Below are 20,820 nucleotides of genomic sequence, written 5' to 3'. Positions count from 1 at the left end.
CCCAGACAGCATTATCAGACAGGAGTAGGTAGTGCTGTGGCTCCATGGCCAAACTAATACATGGTTACCCCTGCTGAAGGGAGGAGGCCTTGCTCCAAATTCTTGTGTCCATCTTAAAACTTTAGTCTGTCTAATGTCCCATTAGATAGATTGAGGAACTGTTTGATAGCATACTAGCCAAAGTTTGTCTTCGTAATCCCAGTCCAGTTGTGGTTGTTAGTCCCCAAAAAGATGGTTTGATTTGGTTTCCTTGGACAGGTAGCTGGTTAAATTGGTCAGAGCACAAATGCTGAGCACTGCCTAAGGAGAGCAGGTCATACAGAGATAATGGAAGTTTCCTCCATTTTTAAGTTGTGCCTGAACATTTGAACATTTACTTGATAAGTATGAAATGCTGATTACTGTACTCAAGCACCTCTGTAATTACCAGATAGATGACATTCAAAGGTGATGTTATAGGTCTCCTTTTCTAGAAAATAACAAATCCCAAGATCTCTGCTGTATATTGTTAGAAGGACTTCCAAATGTTTCTTCTGACAATTTAGTAAATGAGTGGGGCAAACATCTGTTTGACATGTAATTTATGAAAGTGAACAATTACAAAGATCATGCTGAAACATTAGGCAGGTGAAGCAACTACAGTGCTTGCAACAACATCTTAGTGTCTCCCCTGAGTAAGAGACATCAAAAGTTTGCTTACTTTCTAAGGAAGACAGTATTTCCATGCATAGGTGCCTACAGGTTTCTGTGGCCCCTCCTGTTCTGATGGTATGTTTTTTAGTGCCTGAGCGCTCTCCAGACCTGTAGCATGAGGTTCTGTGTGTGTTTACTGCAAACTTGCATCTTTGAAACTTTTTTTTTCAGATAGGATACAAGGTAGAAAACACTACTCCAAGAATTCCATTGTATTGTAGGTATTGTATCTGTAGCCCTTTGCATAAACACATTGTTCAGACCTGCCTTTGAGTCTCTTCTGGGAGGACTTACAAAGTCATTCCAGGATGCTTCTGAGATAAAAGGATGGAGCAGGCAGCCTTTGCTCACTGCAGCAATGCTGGATGCCATTGGGTGTGGCTGTGCCCTTCCGTACGGGCTGCACACTATCCTTTATCCTTCGTTATCCTGTGCTGCAGTGAATGCCACCCTCCTGCATCTGCAATAGGAGCACTCGGCTCAGGTGTCGTGTTCTGGCAGAGGCAGTGGTGGGGCTCTGGTGGCAGAGAATAAAGGAAAGAAGGTTCACTGGTTGGGGAGGTGGTTCAGTGAGTGGGGCCTGAGCAGTGGCCCTGCTTGGACAGGGCAATTCCCTTTGCACGCTGTCCTGAAAAGATTTTATCGACATCTCTGACTGTGGCAGTACATGCATGGGAGAGCATTTGCTGACAGCTCACCATTTATCTCAACACCTTTGATTTTTGGAAGTGAATGATGCCATTGCAGTGGAATGTGCTCAACACTCGGTCAGCAATAGCATCTTTCTGTGACTGAAAGAATCTTCCTGTGCTGCCTTTGACCTTGGGCACTTCTGCTGCTGCCGACCTTGTAACCAGCACAGTTCCACGCTGTGACCTCTAGCAAAGAATTGATGTGGCTGAACTTGCTTTTAGCTGGAGATCTTTTTTCAGCACATCAATTCCTGATCTAGTTCCCCCAGCAGCAGCCAGAATACAGGGTCTTGGTGGAGGTGACTGCCATAGGAAATGGGACACTTGTAGTTAATCATGTATTGTAATTTCAGCTGGTGCCTTAGATTGCTATAATGAATTTCGAGTTTTAACTGCATTGTGGGCTGCTTCAAATTGTGATGTTTGCCTCCTTTCATCCTCCCTGTTTTATGGTGCTTTCCTGCCCATTTTTTTTTTCCCATACACCAGTCTTTCAGTGCTGAAAGAGATTAGCTCTTGGGTGCAATAGAAAGTAACAACTCAGTGTTTTCTTTTGGATCAGTGTATTAGTGCAACTTACTTGGTTCCATGATCACAAGGCAGGAAAGGAAAACAATCACATCTTTTAAGTAGTATTCTGCCGTGAGCTGAAAGAGAAAAAATCCTGTTTCTGTGTTACAGCTGGGGACTTCTCAGAGTGGAGAGATCATGACCTGCCTTATTTTGAGCTACAGTGAGATATTTATTACAGTAGTTGTTGTTATTTGACCTGTTTAGAAGTGAAATTCTTTCCCTGTGACAACAGAAAAGCAAGGTGATATTCCATGGTTTGCAGGTTTAATGTTTTACAAGGAAAACAGAGGAACAAGACAGTTGTTGCATTTGAATTAGCAATGACTTTTCTAAAGAAAGTAAATTTTCCTGGAAACATTACCTCCAATGCAATTATTTTCAGACATGTTTGTTAGTGTACAATCTTCTGTGTGGCTGGGGGTTTTGTGTTGCAATCTCCACGTTAACTCTTTGGCTTCTGTAGCTTCAGTCTTCCTACCTAGTAACAGCAAGAGTCCTGAAGTCTGTCATTTTGCCTGGTGTTTTGGTAATGGGCTACCATGAGTTCTTTGCTGAAGCATTGGCCTTTTTCCAAAATGTTTCACGTCATCTGCTGTTGTTGATAGATAAGAAGTCTATCTCACTGGCTTTCTTGAGGTTTCTCACCTTTTTTTCTCTCTTGATCTTTGCTATTATGACAGCACCACAAATTTTGCATTCAACATTTTTATTGAAACTGAATCTAATACTCTGTCCTCCCATAAGCTTCTGGTAATACCGAGATTATAACATGCTGAATTCATCTCCAAACAGTACTTAGTAATACTCTTAAGTATCACTGGATTAACATTTTGATTTTCTGAAGCTTGGAAGTTGTATTTATATAGTATTTCCCCCTTTTTAGAAAGGCCTTGACTTTTTTTGGTATTTTTTTTTCTTTTCTCTTTGCTGCTTAGTTTTCTTAATCTGATATGCTGCTCACATTCATTAAAAAACGGACTTGAAGTGTCAAAAATGACTATAATAAGCGGAATCATTTAAAAAACCCCAACACCCTGCATTTGAACTGTTTGGAAAAGGCCTTTTTTGTGAAAAGGTTATCAGGGATGGAAAGGTTCTGCTAAAATAGACTTACAGAGCTGAAATGTTATTATTTTGCTGAGTGGTGCTATTAATCATCCTGATTTAGGGAGCAAAAGCATAAACAGGGTCTGAGTAGCTGCGAGGTTGCTCTATTAATGTGTATTTTGGTAGATACAACAAATTATAGTGCAGCAGTCTCCTGTTGCCTTCTCTCAATGTTTTCGGTTTCTTTTTTCTTCTGCTTGCTGTGCTTGGCTGTCAGAATCATAAAGGAGTAGTTCCTCTGACAGATCCTGCCCCCTTTCCTGTCTCATCACAATCCATCTTGCTGAGCATTCCACAGTGCAGGAAGAGTGGCTGCTCTGCCTTGAGAGAATTAGAGGAAGAGCTCTGCAGGATTGTTCCCAGGGCTGCTGACAGCCATCACCTGACGTTTGAGCACGTGCTGATACCAAGTGCTGACCTCTTCCTTTGCTGGGCAGGCTGATAAGGCATGGCAAGCCTTGATGAGGCTTTGGTGTGGCAATATTCCACTGAGAAGCTGGGGTGGTTTCAGGGATCTCTAGGAGAGTCCATGATCTTCCCTGCAATAACTTTTGTTTCTGCAGCGGTTGTGCCAAGGAGGAGAGATTCACTTGCAGAATAGGCTGATACACTGTGGGAGATTAAAAACTCAAAGCTTAGATGATAGGTTGTTTTGTTTTTATTCAAACTCCAGGTAACGAGAAAATTTGGATTATAAATAGAAAGCTTAACAGTGGGAGTAATATAGTATAGATCATTTGTACACGTGAGTGAATGACCTTCATAACTAACCTATGAGTCATTCCTGTGAGAATAAATTGGACTACAAAACAATTAACTGCAGCGGTTGTACTTGATATGCTAGACTGACAAAACTGGCCTTTTTTAAAAATGGACATTGTGCTTGTTTTGGAAATTATAATAATTCCCATATTTCCACACTCAAGTGTTGGTTAATGTCTATAAAGGTACTAACAGGTCATCTTTATATTGAGGAAAACTTCCTTTACATGGGGGGAAAAAAAGAAGCTACAAAACAAAAAGTGTCCGAGGTAGAAAAAATTCTTGCTTGCCAGCCCATGTAAGATGAAAATTTGGTCCTGTGTTGTTCTACTCAAAAACTATGGAGGTTAGGGGAGTGGTAGAGGTATTTTGTAGCAGCTGCCCTTACTCAGCATAAATACATTGTGATGTTTCACATGTAAGTAATTGCACGTAAATCAGATGGTAACTTATATATTTTTATTATCATATTGATTACTTAATGATGCATAATGCATATTGCATTAACTTGGTGATTTATCACAAATCAGCTTGGATTTTTGTGGAGGTACCAGAAATGGAACAAATACTGCATTTCTGACCTTCTCTTTGTCAGCTGTAGTTCTGAACAGTCAAGCAGTCAGTCAGTCAGTCACAGTTTCCTTCCTTTCATACCTTTATTGCTGCTATCACCAGGTTCTGCATTTTTCATTAAAAGATTATTCTGAGCTTTCAATACTGAGTCTCTATGTGCAAAACTTGGTAAAATCATTGGTGTTCTCTGTAACACTCACTCTGGGAGAGTTGTGATTGATGAAGGGAGTAGTTAATTTCTAAACTTTTCTGATTTTAATGCAAGTATTATGTTTATTGACTTTCTGGTTTATGATTGTAATTTTTTTCCGTTGTACTTTGTCTAGAGAGAATTAGAAAAAAGCGGTTTTCTGATAATTCTAGTAAATAAAGACTGCTTGTATAGGTGCTGGCGTTGTACCCCATGGCCCGACACCTCCCCCATCTTTTTTTTTTTTTTTTCCTTTTTGGAAAGAGGCTATTGTCTTCCTGGTGGGGATGGAACAATAGCTGTTCTGAATGACATAGCAGTGGAACTTGAATTTGAAATAACATTTTATCCATGCTCCCCTTTCTCTATTTTTGCCCTCTCCCTCCTGCTTGGTACAGCCTGAATGCCTCTTTGGGACACTGTGTGTAAACCTTCATACTTTGCTGCTAAATGTGCATCAGAATACGTGTTTGGAGTATCTAATGTGGCAAGTGCTAAATTAAACACTTGGAACACTTTAGGATTATGAGTCACCAATCCCTGGCTGCTGTTTTTAGATTTCAATAATTAATACAACCTATCTGGAAGTTGCTTTTTGGATCATGGTGATCCTCAATAAATCTTTAATAGAAATAAACTGGAAAGTTCAGGTACCTGTATGCAATATTTTCTATTAGGTTTACTAGTTTTTAGTGCTAAACAGGTAAAATAAGGAAATCAACTAGTTTTTAAATATAAAATTATTTTTAGGTCCAGAAGCAAGCAGAGTTCAGACCAGAAGGAGCAAGGAATTACCTTTGGGGGGAGTCTTAGTTCAGTAGCCTCATATATCTCAAAGGAAGAATATTATCTGTTAACGAAAAATGTGGGGTTTTTGTTTTGTTTTGTTTTTGTTTTTTTGTTTGTTTTTTTTTTTTTTTTTTAAATAAAGGATCCCTAATGATTAAATACAGAATCATTCAGTAATACTGACCTCTTAAATGTTGTCTTCTGTTTTGTAGAAGACCCTTTTGAGGACTTCTTTGGAGGCAGGCGGGGTCCAAGGGGAAGCAGAAACAGAGGTGGTGGAGGATCATTTTTCTCTGCCTTTGGTGGATTCCCTGCTTTTGGAAGTGGTTTCTCTCCATTTGACACAGGTAAATATCATAATACTCAAGAAAGAATGCAGTTTTGGCTCACAAAGGATTGCAGTATAATAAGCTGGCTTCTCCATTCAGCCAGTCTTGTGACTGATAAATATAAATATATTTTCTAATTAAGCTGCTCTCTGTAAGGTGTAAATGTAAATAAAGCCCTAGTTAGAGTATTTGGACTACCTGAAAGTTCATACAGAGTGAACAGATCTCTAAGAAATAGAACTTTCTGTTTTCTTTATTTTGGTGCTACAGTTTCTCTATGGCTTTAGAATTCTTTTGTTCTCTTTGCTTTCAGGAGTGTGATGGCTTTTATTACAGGTCCTGAAAAATACATGCCTAAACCCCATTTGGGGTTTTGATTGGGATGTTACTGATATAGGACTTGTTCTGTCTGCCAGCTCGGGGCATCCCAACATCTGCACTAAAGCTGATGATCAGATTCATTAGAGTTGCTGGCTTTCCCCTGAGTGCAGAGCATGGATAAAGGCTGAATGCCTTTTCAGGGGAGGAGTTGACAAATGGTTTTTGGAGGGTGCTGTGCATTTGGAACTTGAACTGTGGGTCCATATGAGAGAAATGGATGGGGCTGGAGCTGTGGTTTTATTCTCATGCTGGTGTTAATGCTATCTAGTCACTGATGCTGTGTGATGCAACCAGCTGAGGGCTTCCTGAAAATAGGATGTAGTCTGAGTGGATGGTAAATTTGGATCCCACAGTCATGCAAAATTACATTTTATTCAAGTGCCCTCTTTTTCAATAGGTTTTACTTCGTTTGGCTCACTGGGACATGGAGGCCTTACTTCATCGTTCTCCTCTACGTCATTTGGTGGCAGTGGAATGGGAAACTTCAAATCAGTATCAACCTCAACTAAAATAGTTAATGGCAGAAAAATTACTACAAAGAGGTGAGTGTATAAATATATTTATATGAAACTGTATGTAGAGACTTACATACCTATAGTTACATGTATATAAATATACTGTATCTCTGCATGCACACATACAGTGATACACATTTGTATGGTTTTTTACTTTTGTTATTATGTTCATCGTATTACTTGGATTTCTCTGAATGCTTAAAAACATTTTGAAATACTTTATTGGGTTATCTGTTTCTTCTTGGCATTGTTGAGGTACTTAATGCTGTAGCTGGAGCTCTTTTAGGCTTCAGAACCTCCTGTTCAGTGCTGCACCTTTTATTATGGTCCTTGCCTTGAACTTCTTGGAAGGAAAGTGTGCTTGGTGTCTACTGATTTTGAAGCTTTTAACTGGGAATTGGGAAAAATTTTAGTTTTGCAGATGGTATGAAAGAATTTTCCCTGGCATCTGCTTAATGTGCTTTCCTAGGCAGTGAAGTGAAGTCTTTCTAGTAACTTTTTTCTATCTGTTAAGTGAAACAAGCAACCAAAGCCTACTTTGGATAAAAATGTGCCTGTTTGTTGGAAAGTGAATTTTCAAGTCCTGTACACAGTGTACTTTCTCTCCCTTTCATGCTTGTGATGGGGAAATCATTGCATTTGGGAAATCCAAGTCTTAGTTAGCTACAGAAAAACCTGTATGGAATGCTATGATCACTATAGGAGCACTGAACAAGTAGTTAAATGTAATTTCATTACTTAAAAAAAATTGCGGAAAAGCAAAGGAGGATGAATTTTTTTGTTTGTTAACTTGTGTCCCATACTTGTAAGTGCAAGGTTCTTCTGTGAGCTGTTGTACTGGAGAGCTCCTATCATCCTGACCACTTAAAAACAGCCTCTGGATCACATGCTGGTGTGGTCATGATATTTTTCTGTGAGTGTATTCCAGAAAAATCTGAAAACTCAAAAGCTCTTTAATAATCTCTCTTTTCAATCAGGAATACTTGAATTTTGTAACATGCAGGCTGGTCATAAAGTTGGTGTGTAGTAGGTCTACAGATTACTTGCTCTGATCAAATTTAAGTGGATTAAAGACTGCACTGTGTGCAAAACTGTGATTGGATCTAGAATATCATACATTTAACGAGTGGGTAGGGACTAAATGCAATGTCAGGATTGTGCAGTTGATCTGTTAAGGCATTTAGGCCTAGATAAGAGTGTGTAGTGTGAGCACAACTGTGACAATGTATGAGGTGGCAGCTGTAACTGTGAACTCTACATGCTGGAGGATTCCAGCTTGCAAAAGGCAATTTTCCTGACTAAGCAGTGGGGAAATGCAGATGGTTACTGGTGGCAGCTCTGGCGCTGGTAAATACCAAAGCTTGCCAAGTACAGTTGCATTAAGCAGGTGGTGCTCCCTTACAGTTTGTTACCTAAACCCGAGGTCTGGTGCGTGTTTAAAACTGCCTGAGGTGCTCTAAAATGGCTCATGGTGTTTTTGTCCTGCAGGATTTTTGAGAATGGACGAGAGAGAGTAGAAGTTGAAGAAGATGGCCAGTTAAGGTCGCTAACAATAAATGGTAAGGAGCAGCTGCTACGCTTGGATAACAAGTAATTCAACGCACGCATTTAACAGAAATTTTAAGCTCTAACAGCCACCATTTGAGGATTGACAGGAACATTTTTTGAAGATTTCAAACGAATTCAACTTTCTGTATATCCGTACTCAATCTTAAGTAGTATAAGTAGCTCACAGAAGCTCATATTTGTCATAGACTTTTGAGTTAATTGTTGGGACCACATCAATTGGACCATTTTTTGTCCTTAAAATTGTTGTAAACTTCTGTATGCACTTTTCTTTTCTTATCTGTGATCAAGGTGAACCATGATCCTTCAGTAGTGCTAGGGCGAGATGTACACTAACACTAGCATGAATCTTGCTTTTTCCAATTTGAAATGTGAGCCAATTAGTAGTTCAAGTCTGCTGTGAAGTTAACAGTTCCAGGATAACCTTTTTAATAATTTCAACTTTTTTTTTTTTTTTTTTATTTTAAATGTTTAGTAGTGAACAATGTTAATACATTTCTGGTAATGCATTTCTGGTTTAAATAAATTAAGGATGTTTTCTAGTTGTGCATGAATGCAGACAACTTTAGTAAGTTTCGACAAATGTTTAAATGTGTAATGTAAGCAAAAGGTAAACAAAAGTGAAGCCAGTGAGCTGAGTCTTTTGTCATTTGCTAAAAAAAAAAAATTCAAAATGAATAAATGCTGATGTTTGTGGTGCATTCTTTCATGAATGGCATTTGTAACCTTCCTGTGTCTGTGTGTGATTTGGGCAACTTGGGAAAACGGTGCTTTTTTTTTTTCCTTACCATCTTTTTCTTCAGTCTTAAGGATGAGGGCCTTTTTTCTTTGCAGATGTTTTCTTCAGTTTGACTGAAAACATGATTTTTAATTCCATTTCTAAACCTGTATTTGAAGCACCTATTTTTAAGAAGCATTCAGAAGCTGACTCTCTAACTCCATCTTTTGCCCTAATATGTAATTATTTTAGGTCTAGGCCTAAAGCAGCTCTATTTTAAAATGTTTTCTAAAGTTATTCTGAGATTTGCTTCAAAAAATAATCTGTAATAAATATAAATATACATTTGATAAATTTATTTATTTAACATTTAATAATTACAAAAAGACTTTGAGAATTACGAGATTTTTTGCTATTTTGAGAACAAATAATAATTGCTTTGAAGATTTGGACAAAATTATTAGGATTATGATATCTCACTCTTATTTTTAGTCCTCAACCAAAAATCAAAAGATGGATTAATGCCCTTTGTTAAAATAATGGAGTGAAGTAAAGTGTTCATTTGTAGCTAAGACCAGATTTTCAAAGTTTAGTGAAAGATGGTTTGGTTTTGGTGTGTCACAAAGAAAGCATGCAGGTAACTAATGGTGTATGTTAACACCTGCCAGGTCCTGGATAGTTCCATGCATAGATCATGGATGTGCACTTTTCATCTGTGTACCAGCTTTGAACATCTGGCCTTCACAAAACTCTTCAGAGTGGCTTAGTATTAAAAAAGAAAAAAAAAAAAAAAAAAAAAAAGCACGGTGTTTTCAAATGATCACCTAATGCCTTCTTGCTGAACACCATCTGCTTTGTACTAACAAATGTGTTGATTACTAAATACATTGAAAAGATATGCTCTTGTTTCTCATGCAGGAAAACCATTTCGACTTAAGCCAAACCAAGCTAACAAACTGCTACAACAGAATTCGTATTTGCAGTAAAGTTAGTGTATTGTACTTTTGTCCCTCTACCATTAATGCTAATTTGATAGAACTGAAAAAAATAACATGTAGAAGAAAAAAATAAATATGTACTTTGGTTTTGGGACTAAAGCAGTTATATACCTTTTCAAGTTCTTTGCAAAGTTCCTGTTACTTCCGTGTTGTGTTTTTGATGTAGAAGCACAAACTTAGTTTAGAACTAAACAGTGTTTTCTTGTTAATGCTGTTTTTTCCCTCCCCATGTATGTTACTTCTTGATCCAGATAACTAAACATGAAATTTATTTCAAAATTTGGCTTTGTTGTGATGTCTTGAGTTATTAAAAATGTTAATTTATATTTATAGGATGCAGTGTGCTCCTTTAAATTATGTAAATTGTAAAAAGTGCTTTAAAATTGATTAACCAAGTCAAATAAAATTAGGACAATCTGGAGTTGAGTTTGAATGCCTTCCTCTGGATACCCATAGGTTTTATATTAAAGTGCCAAACTTCGCCTTCTAGTTTTATTCCAAGTCATCTTCTTTAACATTTAAATTACTTTACCAATTAAGAACACAGTTAGGGTGGCAAATCTGTACCCACATGCTTATCTTCTTACCTAGGAAAGTGTGGTCCTTCTCACAGTGTTACACACAAACAGGTCACACCAGGGCTCTATAGTGAAATTTTTTAACACTAAATGTGCTCAAGATCTAGTGTTTTGGGTAGTCTCTGCTCTGCCTTTGGGTCTCTGAAGCTGCTTGTCAGAGCTGACCAAAATGCAGCATTAAAATGGCAATGCTGCATTTCCTTGGTAGAAAGAGAAACTGGGAAAACACAAGGAATGAGTCAGCAGAAGGCAGAATTTGGCAGTGGATTCCTGCAGGAATGAGATACCCACACACCAGCGTTTCCATAGGCTGGTGGTTGAACTGGATATGGGGTCTTGGTCCAAATATAGCATTGGACCAGCAATTCCAGTTCCAGGTTTAAAAAACTGTCATTATTCACTTGACCTAAATCTAACAGTCTCCATCTCTTTCATTGTGTCTTTTGAAATAACACCACATCCAACACTTTTTTTTTTTTTGATGCAACTTCTTGCATCCAGCTCCTTTTTGAAAACACAAATCCACATTCCATGTTATATTCAGAATTTCTTCTGAATTTTGTTATTTTCTCCTGAAAACCCACTTGTTAGGTTCCTTTGAAAAAATTTTTATTTTGTTCCTTTCTAATATGTAATTTGCATGGATGTACAAGACCTGTTTATTAGAAGTGATGGATCTTCAAGGACAGCACATTTCCTTAAACTTCAATTTTGGCCAAAATAGTACAAAATAAATAATAACAGAAAAAGTTCTTGATAGCAGATGCTGGGTACAAATGTACAGTGAGATGCTTTTCACAACCAGATGCTTTTGGATTAAAAGTGCCATCTTTTCATACATGAGAGATTAATTTTGAATGGTTAGGGACACCATCCCATTTAAATTAAGCTTCCTGGAAAAACCAAGATGGAGTTTTTGAACCTGCTGAGTCATTTACTCTTTCATGCTCTGCTTCAAAGTTCATTGGTGGATACAAGAACTTTGTAATGCTTTCTCCTGGTGCAACCTCTTTCTGGTCCCTTGTGCATGGCAGTAATTCCAGTGCAGCACACTAACCCCAGGTTCTCTGTTGATTGCATGGCACCTACCCCTTCCACTTGGCTTTACTGAAGGAGTTTGGGATTTTGTGTTAGAATGCTTCACACTGTAAAATGGCTGCACTCCTGCAGTGCTCAGTTCTCACAATGCCTTCTCTGCAGAGAGTCAGAGGGGTTGGTTTGTGGTGTAGGTGACAAAGCTGCTCTGCGGAGAATGTGTGTGTAGCATTTGTAAGGTGGATCCTGTTTCAACTTGTGATTAATTGATGAGCTGAGTTAGAATGCTGAAAAAAAGATTGTGAAAGATTTAAAAACCCATAATCTGTAAGCCCAGAGGGTTTGTATCTCTTCTCAGTATTTGTGTTTGGTTATGCTGTTTCCTTGACTCCTTCAGTGTTTTGGCATTAGGTGTTACCGGAGGTTTGTCTTTTGCATTTAGCTGTGCTGTGTTTCAGACCATCTGTGGGATGGTCCAGTGATAAAGTTAGATTTTTGTAATTTTATTTTTGGAAATGTGAGTTCCTGAATATGCTTCTGTTCTGAGAAGTGAGCTTAATACCTCCTTTGCCTGAGTTTAATTTGTGGTTGTAACAGGATAGTGCATCTGAAGGTGGTTGTGTTGCAGAATGAATGCTACAGCTGTTTGATGCTTGTGGTCAGAGAACCTTTGAAAAGGGCTCAGTACTTAAAATACTTGTTAACCTTTTTGTGGAAGTGTTTCTTAGTATTTTTGGAAAATCTTTCTCTTTGGTTGTGATTTTTGGATGTTCTGGTATTGAGGCTTATTTTTAAGTAATGATATTCTCATGGGCTAGTGGCAATATGGCCATCAGTAATCTGGCAGTCAGCAGTAACCAAACTTTGAAACTTTCCCTTTTTTAACATAAGAAAGCTTGTTTGCACTGTCTGCTCCCTCAGAGCTTGTTTACTTTAGCACTGAATTGTGACCACAGACTTGCTTTGCCTAGTACTCAACACAGTTTGGGTTTTCCTGTTGTTATTTGTCTTCACGTGGTTGTCATAGGTACAGAACTTCTTATCTTCACCTGAAATGCTGAAATGGTCCTTACATTGCACTAGGGCTGGAATGAAGAATGTTGACGTTGTTAGTGTTACAAACTGTACCTTTGAATTTATGATTCTCGTGTGTTTCCTGCTTGGTTTTGAAAAAAAACCTTGGCTAGAGTTGGTTGTTGAGTGAAGTGCAGTTCTGAAAGGTTAGAGCTGAAAGTGGTTTATACTCTGCTATATAGGTCATACATTCACAAAATAATAAACCTCATGTTTGAGATCCTGCTGTCAGATTTAAAAAAACCCCAAAGAATTAAAATCCTGTGATGATCAGAGCCGTAACCCTGAACCTCTGCAAGCTGTCCTGATTTAAACTCATTGAAACTTCTCTGAGAACTCTGTTCTGGCCGACTCAGCGCTGCATTAGGTGTTATCTCACTTACAACAGCTGGTAGCAAGTTAATCAAAACCCCACATGAGTACTCTATGCTCTGTCATGCTGCTGTGGCCAAAAGATACGAAGGAGTTTGGAGGTGATAGTGCCCAGGCCTGAAAGCTGGGCTGTCCTGGTGTGAGGCAGATTGCTCTGATGGCCTGACTGCTAATTACCTGCTAAATAAAGGAAGTGGAGGACTTTGAGATGTTGTCATCTTCAAAATGTGGTGGCGATTAAAGTATGTTTAATGGAGAAGATAAGTAAAACATTTAATCAGAATGACACTGTTAAATAGAATTCTCTTCAGTTTCTCTGGCTTTTACAGTAGTTAACTTAGCAGCATATTGAGTTAATTTTAAACTCACTAAAAATAAGTAATTTTTGAACCTCACTTAAAAGTGACAGTCAAGAAAGTACATTTTAGAGGCTTCTGGTAATAACTCTTAAAATTTGGCTTTGGCCTATAGCTTATCCTTGCCTCTGAATCTCTTATGAGGGCTCTTCTAGCTCTTCTTTGCAATGTAACCAACTTCAAGTGAATTTCATAAAAATAGAAAAAACAAAACCCTGTAGCTGCTAGTTTACCAGCAGTGAAAGTAAAGCAGAATCCTTTCATTCACCTGAATGTTAGAGAGAGATTAAATAGTAACGTGTGCGGTTCCTGGTCTGTTACGTGATAGAACAGATAATATGGTACATCGAGAACACTTCAGTTTCTCCTTTTTATTGACTGTTAAAAGTCAAATTTGAAATTTCCTGCATTGTTTCTTATTTTTAAATTTATTTGGGTTACTAGAATGAGAAAGGAATCCAGCCTGAGTGACTGGTCATAGAATTCATGTTGTGGAACGCATATTCCTGATGGCCAGAAAAGAGAATTGCTTGGCTATGTCTTTAATGGAGTTGCTAAATGAAGGTGTTACTAAACCAGCTGAAAATGCAAAGCAGTAGCTCTGGAGTCTTCTGTCTTGGTTCCAGTCACAAGCTTGATTGAATTGTGGTGCAGGAGGGGAGTTTACCTCCCAATAATAAGAAGTCATAAGGCTGTAGAGGCTTTGAGACATCTGGTAGAGAAGCTGGGCAGCCTCATCCATCTTCCAGTTTCCCTTCAGAAATACGTGTCAAGTCTGTGTTAATCTTTGTAACTGATATATAGAGTAAGATTAACTTGGTAATTTATCACAGATTTGCATAACTGTCACCATAGCCACCCCTGGCAAAGTTTTCTCCTAGACGTGTAGTTGGAGGCTGCCTTTTACTCTTCACAGAAACTAAATCTGCATTTGTCATCCTGTTGTGATATTTGTCATGCTCAGCAATGGAAATGCTGTACTTTGCTTTTGTGAAAGAGCCTTCTGCAGTATCAGTCTCTCTCGTTCTCCTTCCTGGGGGAGCCAGGCTGTGGATGTTTTAAAATTGTTTCAGACTTCTCTGTGAAAGTATTTCTGAAGGAAAATGGAGAAAACTCACATGGCCAAGGCTCGGCCTTTCCTGCAGCATTTCTTAGCCAGAGGACTAGGCCTTGTGTCTCCAGAGCACTTTGGCCAGGCTTTCTGTAATCGCCTCTCATCAGAAGGCACTTTGGTGCTTTGATTTATTTGGACATCTTCTTTAAGTAGTCACACAGACACCCCTGAGAATTACTCTGCTAATCTCATTTCTTACTGCTGGGTGCCTATGGAAGTACAGTCAGGTCCTTATCGCGAAACGTACTGCACTTTGATAATGAAAGGGCATTATTCATCTGTTCTACACAAAGTGGGAGCCAGGTGTTCAGGAGAGCAGTAGAGGGCTAGAAATTCACTGAGAGCTATTTTGGGTGTATCTGGTACTGCCTGCAAGCAGGAGTAGTGTTCACAAGCCGCCTGCCCTCAGTTTTTGATTGAGCTCCTGAGTAATTGCAAAGAGGTGGAAGACATTCACCTTGAGAGTTAGGACAACTACCAAAATGTTTATTTTATTAAAGACCTCTAGTGCTACTTCTGTTCTTTTCTGGGATTGGATGGTTTAGCCCTGAGAAGAGCATCAAATCTTAAGGTCCTTGAAACCAGTAAGGGAGAAGCAGGAAAACAATGCAGCTTGTTTTGTGCTGTTGACATAAATATCAAGGACTTTTCTCCTCATTTGGCTTTTGCCTTTCTCATCAGGAAAACATGATCACGAGTTATCACAGTGAATGCAGAAGTGGTGGGTGTTTGTGTCTCCTTCTCCAGTGAACCCTGCCTGTTCTCAGGGCTGCTCTGGAGGCTGTTCCCCTGCCAGCACAAGCAAGGGAGGTGCTTCTGCAGCCTAAGGATGGTGTGCCAAATTCCACTTTGATTCTAAAAAATGTGTACACCAGTTAGAAAAAACTGTGCATATCAAAGGTCGCCTTGTTTGGAAGAAGAGTATAAATATTTGTATCAGGCCAGACAAATTCAAATGAGAAGATAAACATACATTTTTAACACATGGATGATTAACTGTTGGAAGAAGCTGCCAAGAGCAGTAGTTTTTCTGGCTTTCAGTGTCTTAAAGACCAGCTTTCTGAAAAATATCTCCTAGTGAGAAGGGAGTGCTTGGGCTTTACAGAGAAGTAGCTGAAGCTCGGGGAGCCTGGGGTGCAGAGTGAGATGCACCATAGAGCACAGTGTTGTTCCAGCCCTCCTCCATGGTCTGTATCTTGGCTTCTTCCCTCCTGATGTGCTGGCATTAATGCACGGGTCACGTTCCCTTACTGTGGTTTTGAGACTGGGGGATGCTTTGCCTCTCGGGAGCTACCGAGGAAACAGGCAGCTGGGAAGAGAGGAGCCAACACTACGTGCATCTGGGGCAGCCTGATGACTATTGCCCTAAAGCATCCAGTTTGGGATGTGTAGGTGCCAAGAGTGGACTTCATGTGGGAGAAGACATTCTGGATCTGTTCAGGTAAGTTGCTTTATTGTAATGAATGAATTGGAAGTTAAGTGAGGAGGAGGAGGAGGAGGAGGAGGAGGAGGAACCAGGGCAAGGTCCATGATGACTATGCCAGAGAATTAGATTAGGAATTTGCAATACAGTGAGCCCTTGTGTATGGCCTGTCTTCTCACCAGCTACTGACTGCACACCTTGAGGCAGCCTAATTCCAATGCCTGAGTTGAAGATTAGGAGGTCTCTTGTTAATCAGTGTAATGATACAGCAAAGATCCACATTACAAAGTAAACTGTTAATTTTCTTGAATGTGGGCAATGTCTTAATGATCTAAAGTTTTTTATTTTTAGCTTGTGTTAAATCTCATGTGGCTAGCAATAAATGTGTTTTGAATTCTTAAGTGACTGTGATGAAAAGAGCTGGCTTTTTGTTAATGGAATCACCTTTGGTAGTGTGCTAAATGCCTAAGACTGCATTGTGTCAGATAAAACAGTTCTACAGAATAGCCAGGGAAGTATCCTACAGGGCTTATGTGTGTGCAAATCCTCTCTCTGGATGCTTTTTTTTTTTTTTTTTTTGGGGTATATACTGTGTTTGTTAGGTTTATTTCCAAGGGGAACTTGAGGAAAGCAAACTTCTAGAATTGTAACTCAGCAGCATTTGGGTCATATAAAGAACAAACATAATTCATAACAAAACTAAAATGTAAGCTGTTGAGTGGTAAAATCTTGGTATCTCTTGCAGTCCTTTCAGATTTCCTGGGGAAAGGTTTTCCTGCTTGAAGAGTACTGGAACTCCAGAACATTAGTCTTCAATGGTCAAATGAATCATATTTTGAGATCTAAGTATTCAGCCCTGAAAATAGCCTTTGTGCAGTCTCCTTTCTGAGCAAGTAATAAAAACTGTAAGGCTTTTGCCAGTCACCAGCATGGACAGAGCCAGCTGTAGTGACACAAGGAATCTTGTTAATGGAAAAGCAAACAATGGTACGTGCTGTACTGCTCTGCCCTTCTCTGGCCTAAAAGGAGGCTCGGACAGAAATATTTGTGTCGTTTGCAAAGTGTGTATCCAGGGTACACCTTGAATGTTCATCTGCAGTAAACGGCTTCAAAATGAATTGTTTTTAAATATCCCAGAACTGGAACTTGTCGAAGCAAAACAATTCTATCAATTTTATCTATATTTTCCAAGGAACTTAAAAGATTTGGGTTGCATTCTTTGTGGGACCTTTTTCAGAGATGGAAAATGCAGTTTTGTTTGCTGTCCAACTCAAGTGCCCTGTTACATCACTGGCAGAGTCACTGCCAGGTGTTCGTAGACTAAACACCATTTTCTTTTGAGAAGCAGGTAGAGAATGACAAGTCGATGATTGATTTTTACCACTGTTGAGTAAAAAGAAAATGATACGTACTTTGCTATGCATATTTATATTTTAGAGATGTTATATATCAATGTCAGCTACTACTACATAGTATCTAAATTGCAGGATCTATTGCAAGGGGGGGGGCATGTCTAAATAATTTCAAAAGTACTTTTGAAACATTGCTATTGCCCTACTTTTGATCTATATTGAAAGTATTAGCCTGAAAGAATTGGAAGAAAGTCCTTTTGGTTAAAGGTTAAAAGGAAGTAGAGTAATTTGTCGGAAGATTTCTCATAGCAGGTTTGTAGCCGTTAATAATTTATTTATTTATTAGTAGCTATAACTGTCTCAAAAAGTGTCACAGAACAGAAAGTGACTTTTAAGTGGCTTCTAATGCACTGACTAATTGAGAAGATGCTTCTTGTAATCACTCCTAAAAAACAAGAAGCTCAGCTCAGGGAAATAAAACATTTTTTTGAGAAGATACAGGTGTTTAAACCTCCCTGCTCTTCTTAATGAACCAAATTGAGAACACAAGATTAATTGATTACTCTTACGTGGTTTCCACTCTTCCCTCTCCTCCAGCACTTGCTCTGCCATCACATGTATGCTTTTGCCCTCAAAATGTTTATAGAGGGTGATGACTACATCCCTGGTAACCCATTTCGTGGAATAAATGATGAAGCCAAGTGCATGCCCGTGTTGCTCTGTTGTAGGGGAGGTGCTTGTTGCCCTGCACAGAATAGTTTCCAATAGTGGAAAGTTCTTTTACGAGAGCTGTTCGTGGGGGAGAATTTTGCCTTGTGCCTCACAGCTCCTCCTGAAACCAAAAGCCAGCCCCTGGTTCACACTGGCCTCTAGATTCAGCTCGCTGTTGTTTTCTGGGTGTGGTAGCAAAATTACTCAAGTTGTCAGTGTCTCTGGTGTTGAGTTTGGGCCTGTAAGTGGCACAGAGCCAAGCTGGCAACTTAGAGTGCAGCTTTCGTGTAGATTAGATGATAGATTGCTGACAGAGGTCAAAGCCTCTTGGGTTTTCTATTTTTGCGACAATTCTGGCTAATCTTTCCTTAAAATATAGGTCCTCCAGATTTTCAGTTGAAACTGGGGTAGATGTGGACACTCAGGTCCTAGCTGAACTGTCATCAATGTCCGCTTATTGCTATTACAGCAGCGTGGTTTTATTTATTGATTTATCTTCTCAGTTGAATTCAGTGCTATGAAGGCTTTTGCAAACAGATTCCATCTGCTGGAAGGCAATGTTGCTGCCCTTCTGGCTTCAGTTCTGTTTCCAGTCCACTATTCAGTCTTGACTAAGCAACTTTCTCCTTAGAAAAACAGTTTGTGATTCTTTTATTTAGTATTTTTAAATATTACTGTAAAAGGAGATTGTTTCTGTAGAGATGCCAGGCTGTATCCAATACCAGCAGTTCAAGCAAGGTCAGAATTTTAATTGGAAAGTGCTGTAATGTTCTCAAATGTGCAAAATCTGGGACTCTTTCTATCAGTCACTGACTTGCATGATAACAAATGTTAGGCGAACATCAGCCTTACCTGTTGTGCATCTGTTCCAGATTTCCTTTCCCTGTCACAGTGCTGACCTCAGGACAATTCCAGCCCTGCAAAGGGAGGCACGATGATTCGCAAGGAAGAGGAGAAATGCTTTTGTGTAAATGAAGTTTGACACCTTCACACTTAGTAAAACTCATGGCAAATGTTTCTGAGAAGCTTCTGGGTTTGATGATGTTCAAGGAGGAGGTGGAGTAGCTCTGCTGGATGCTGCACTTCGGGTTTCCAGTAATACAAAATTGTAGTTACGCAGCTCAAACCTCTGCAGTTTTGATATTTGTTTTTAGTTTTTCAAATATTTATACCATGATACAGTGAGCCCACTGACAGAGAGTCACTTAAATGTTCTTCCATAAAGCTTTCACTGCCGTTGCAGAATGACGGGAGATGAGGGTACATCTTTATGCTGGGTGATTTTGAGCAGAAGCTGGTTATGGCAACTTCAGGTGTCAAGTTGTGCAGTTGTGCAGTTTTGGTGGGTGCAGCCCTCCCCAGGTCACATTCACCTCTCCACCAAGAACCAGTGGGCACTCCAGTGTGCTTTCCACCCTTCTGGAATGTGGAGCACTCCAGCTTCTCTGCCTTTATGGTAATTCTTAAATTCTAGCCCCCCTTTACTGCTTTGGCCCCAGAGATTGTAGATGGAAATGGTTGTTACTGTCCTTGGTGCTTTATCCTGCAGATCTCAAAGGTGTGTGAGGAGAGGAGAAGGTGGGCATGGGCAACCCTGGGGTGGCCTTCCTGGGAGATACATGGCCTTCCTGGGTGCACCAAGAGGTACTAATGTTGATCTTCAAACTCTCCTTCTCTTTCCAAAACTCACAAAGCTCTCTTGGTAAAATCTTGCCTGCTCCCACTGGATCTCTGCAGAAGGAGCGTATAAAGTGATGATACTGTTTCCAGGCTCAAAAGAGAATTGTAAGTATTGTTAGTGTTGGGTGGTAGCCATGTTCCTGGTTTGGTGTTTGGGGTTTTTTCAGTTGAAAAAATCTTCATTTCTGTGTTCCCTTTACTTGCTGTTTGGGTCAGAAGTTCAGTTTGAGAAGCTTACGTGGAACAATTTATTTTTGTCTCTTTAAATACGTGCATGTATATGCGTACATCCATTTGCATTCATAAACATTGTTATTGGTAGGATTTGAAAAATCAGTTGCGTTTCTAAACTGTGGTGGGTTTCAAGGCATAGATCTTGACTATTGGTGGGAAAGGAAGAATGTTCGGAAACCTTGAGAGTTCCAAAGTTGGACATGCCAAACAACAAAAGGTGGTGCAGCTTGGGAGTCATGTAAGGCCAATTGTACAGACTTCATAATTAAATACAGTATTTAGTCAAAACTACCATTGAATGTCAACTTGAAACACTATTTTTTAAAAATTCAGACTTGTCATTTTTGTGTCAAAAATTGAAGAGCAGCTAATGACTTCGTGTTCCTGTCGTTGGGAGGATGTCAGAAACAGGACTGGGTTTTGTGCTGAAGGTTCATGAAACTCTTTGAAACCTACTGAGTCGTCAGAAGAGATGTCCTGTTACTGTGAGCATGTGATGTTTTCAGGGTCATTTAAAAGATGATGGTCTCTGGAGCTCTGTAAGTCAGGAATGTGTGCTCACACTGGAAGATGGGATTTGCTTGCTGTAGTCCTGGTATTACAGGGATAGATGGATGAGGAATAAATTGCATGTTGGGGGGTATAATTGGAGAGGGCAGGTATCTGTTCTTTTTTTTGTAATTAATACATGGAACCCTTAGTGTCAGAGCCATAGTGTCATAGTTAAGCCTCAGGGTAGAAGGGAGAATATTTTTCAAATGATCAACCTGAAAAGATGAGACCTCGCGAACTGAGCGTGGACAGTGAGTGCAATAGGAAACGTGGAGCTTGCACTTACTGTCTCGTGTCTGTGGTATTTCAACAGCACCAACAGCCATTTGATGAAAGTATAAACTTAGTGATTTTGTGCTTTTGCCAAATTACTATGGAAGTGTTGACAAAACAGCTGGGGAAGTCATTCATCACATTTTTCTGAAGTCACACATGAGATTCTTTTCTTTTTAA

The 20,820-nt window shown here is 39.4% G+C and overlaps 1 protein-coding gene across 6 annotated transcripts in view; it reads left to right on the top strand.

Annotated features, from left to right (window-relative positions):
* Nucleotides 1-20,820, top strand: part of DNAJB6 (DnaJ heat shock protein family (Hsp40) member B6) — a 65,509-nt gene that overhangs the window by 18,460 nt on the left and 26,229 nt on the right. For all 6 annotated transcript variants that reach the window (XR_010723477.1, XM_066200748.1, XM_066200768.1 and 3 more), the window contains exons 6-8: nucleotides 5,592-5,726; nucleotides 6,487-6,631; nucleotides 8,093-8,163. Coding sequence is in view for 5 of the 6 variants with exons in the window: in XM_066200748.1 (XP_066056845.1) it covers nucleotides 5,592-5,726; nucleotides 6,487-6,631; nucleotides 8,093-8,163 (351 nt within the window). In the remaining variant the exon portion in view is untranslated. The remainder of the gene's footprint in view (nucleotides 1-5,591; nucleotides 5,727-6,486; nucleotides 6,632-8,092; nucleotides 8,164-20,820) is intronic.

Source organism: Chamaea fasciata, unplaced genomic scaffold (assembly GCF_029207755.1).
Source record: "Chamaea fasciata isolate MVZ Bird 193981 ecotype frontalis unplaced genomic scaffold, bChaFas1.0.hap1 SCAF_1, whole genome shotgun sequence".
NCBI classification, from domain to species: Eukaryota; Metazoa; Chordata; class Aves; order Passeriformes; family Sylviidae; genus Chamaea; species Chamaea fasciata.
The sequence above is the reverse complement of the archived record's forward strand: the minus strand, read 5'-3'. Positions and strand labels throughout refer to the sequence as shown.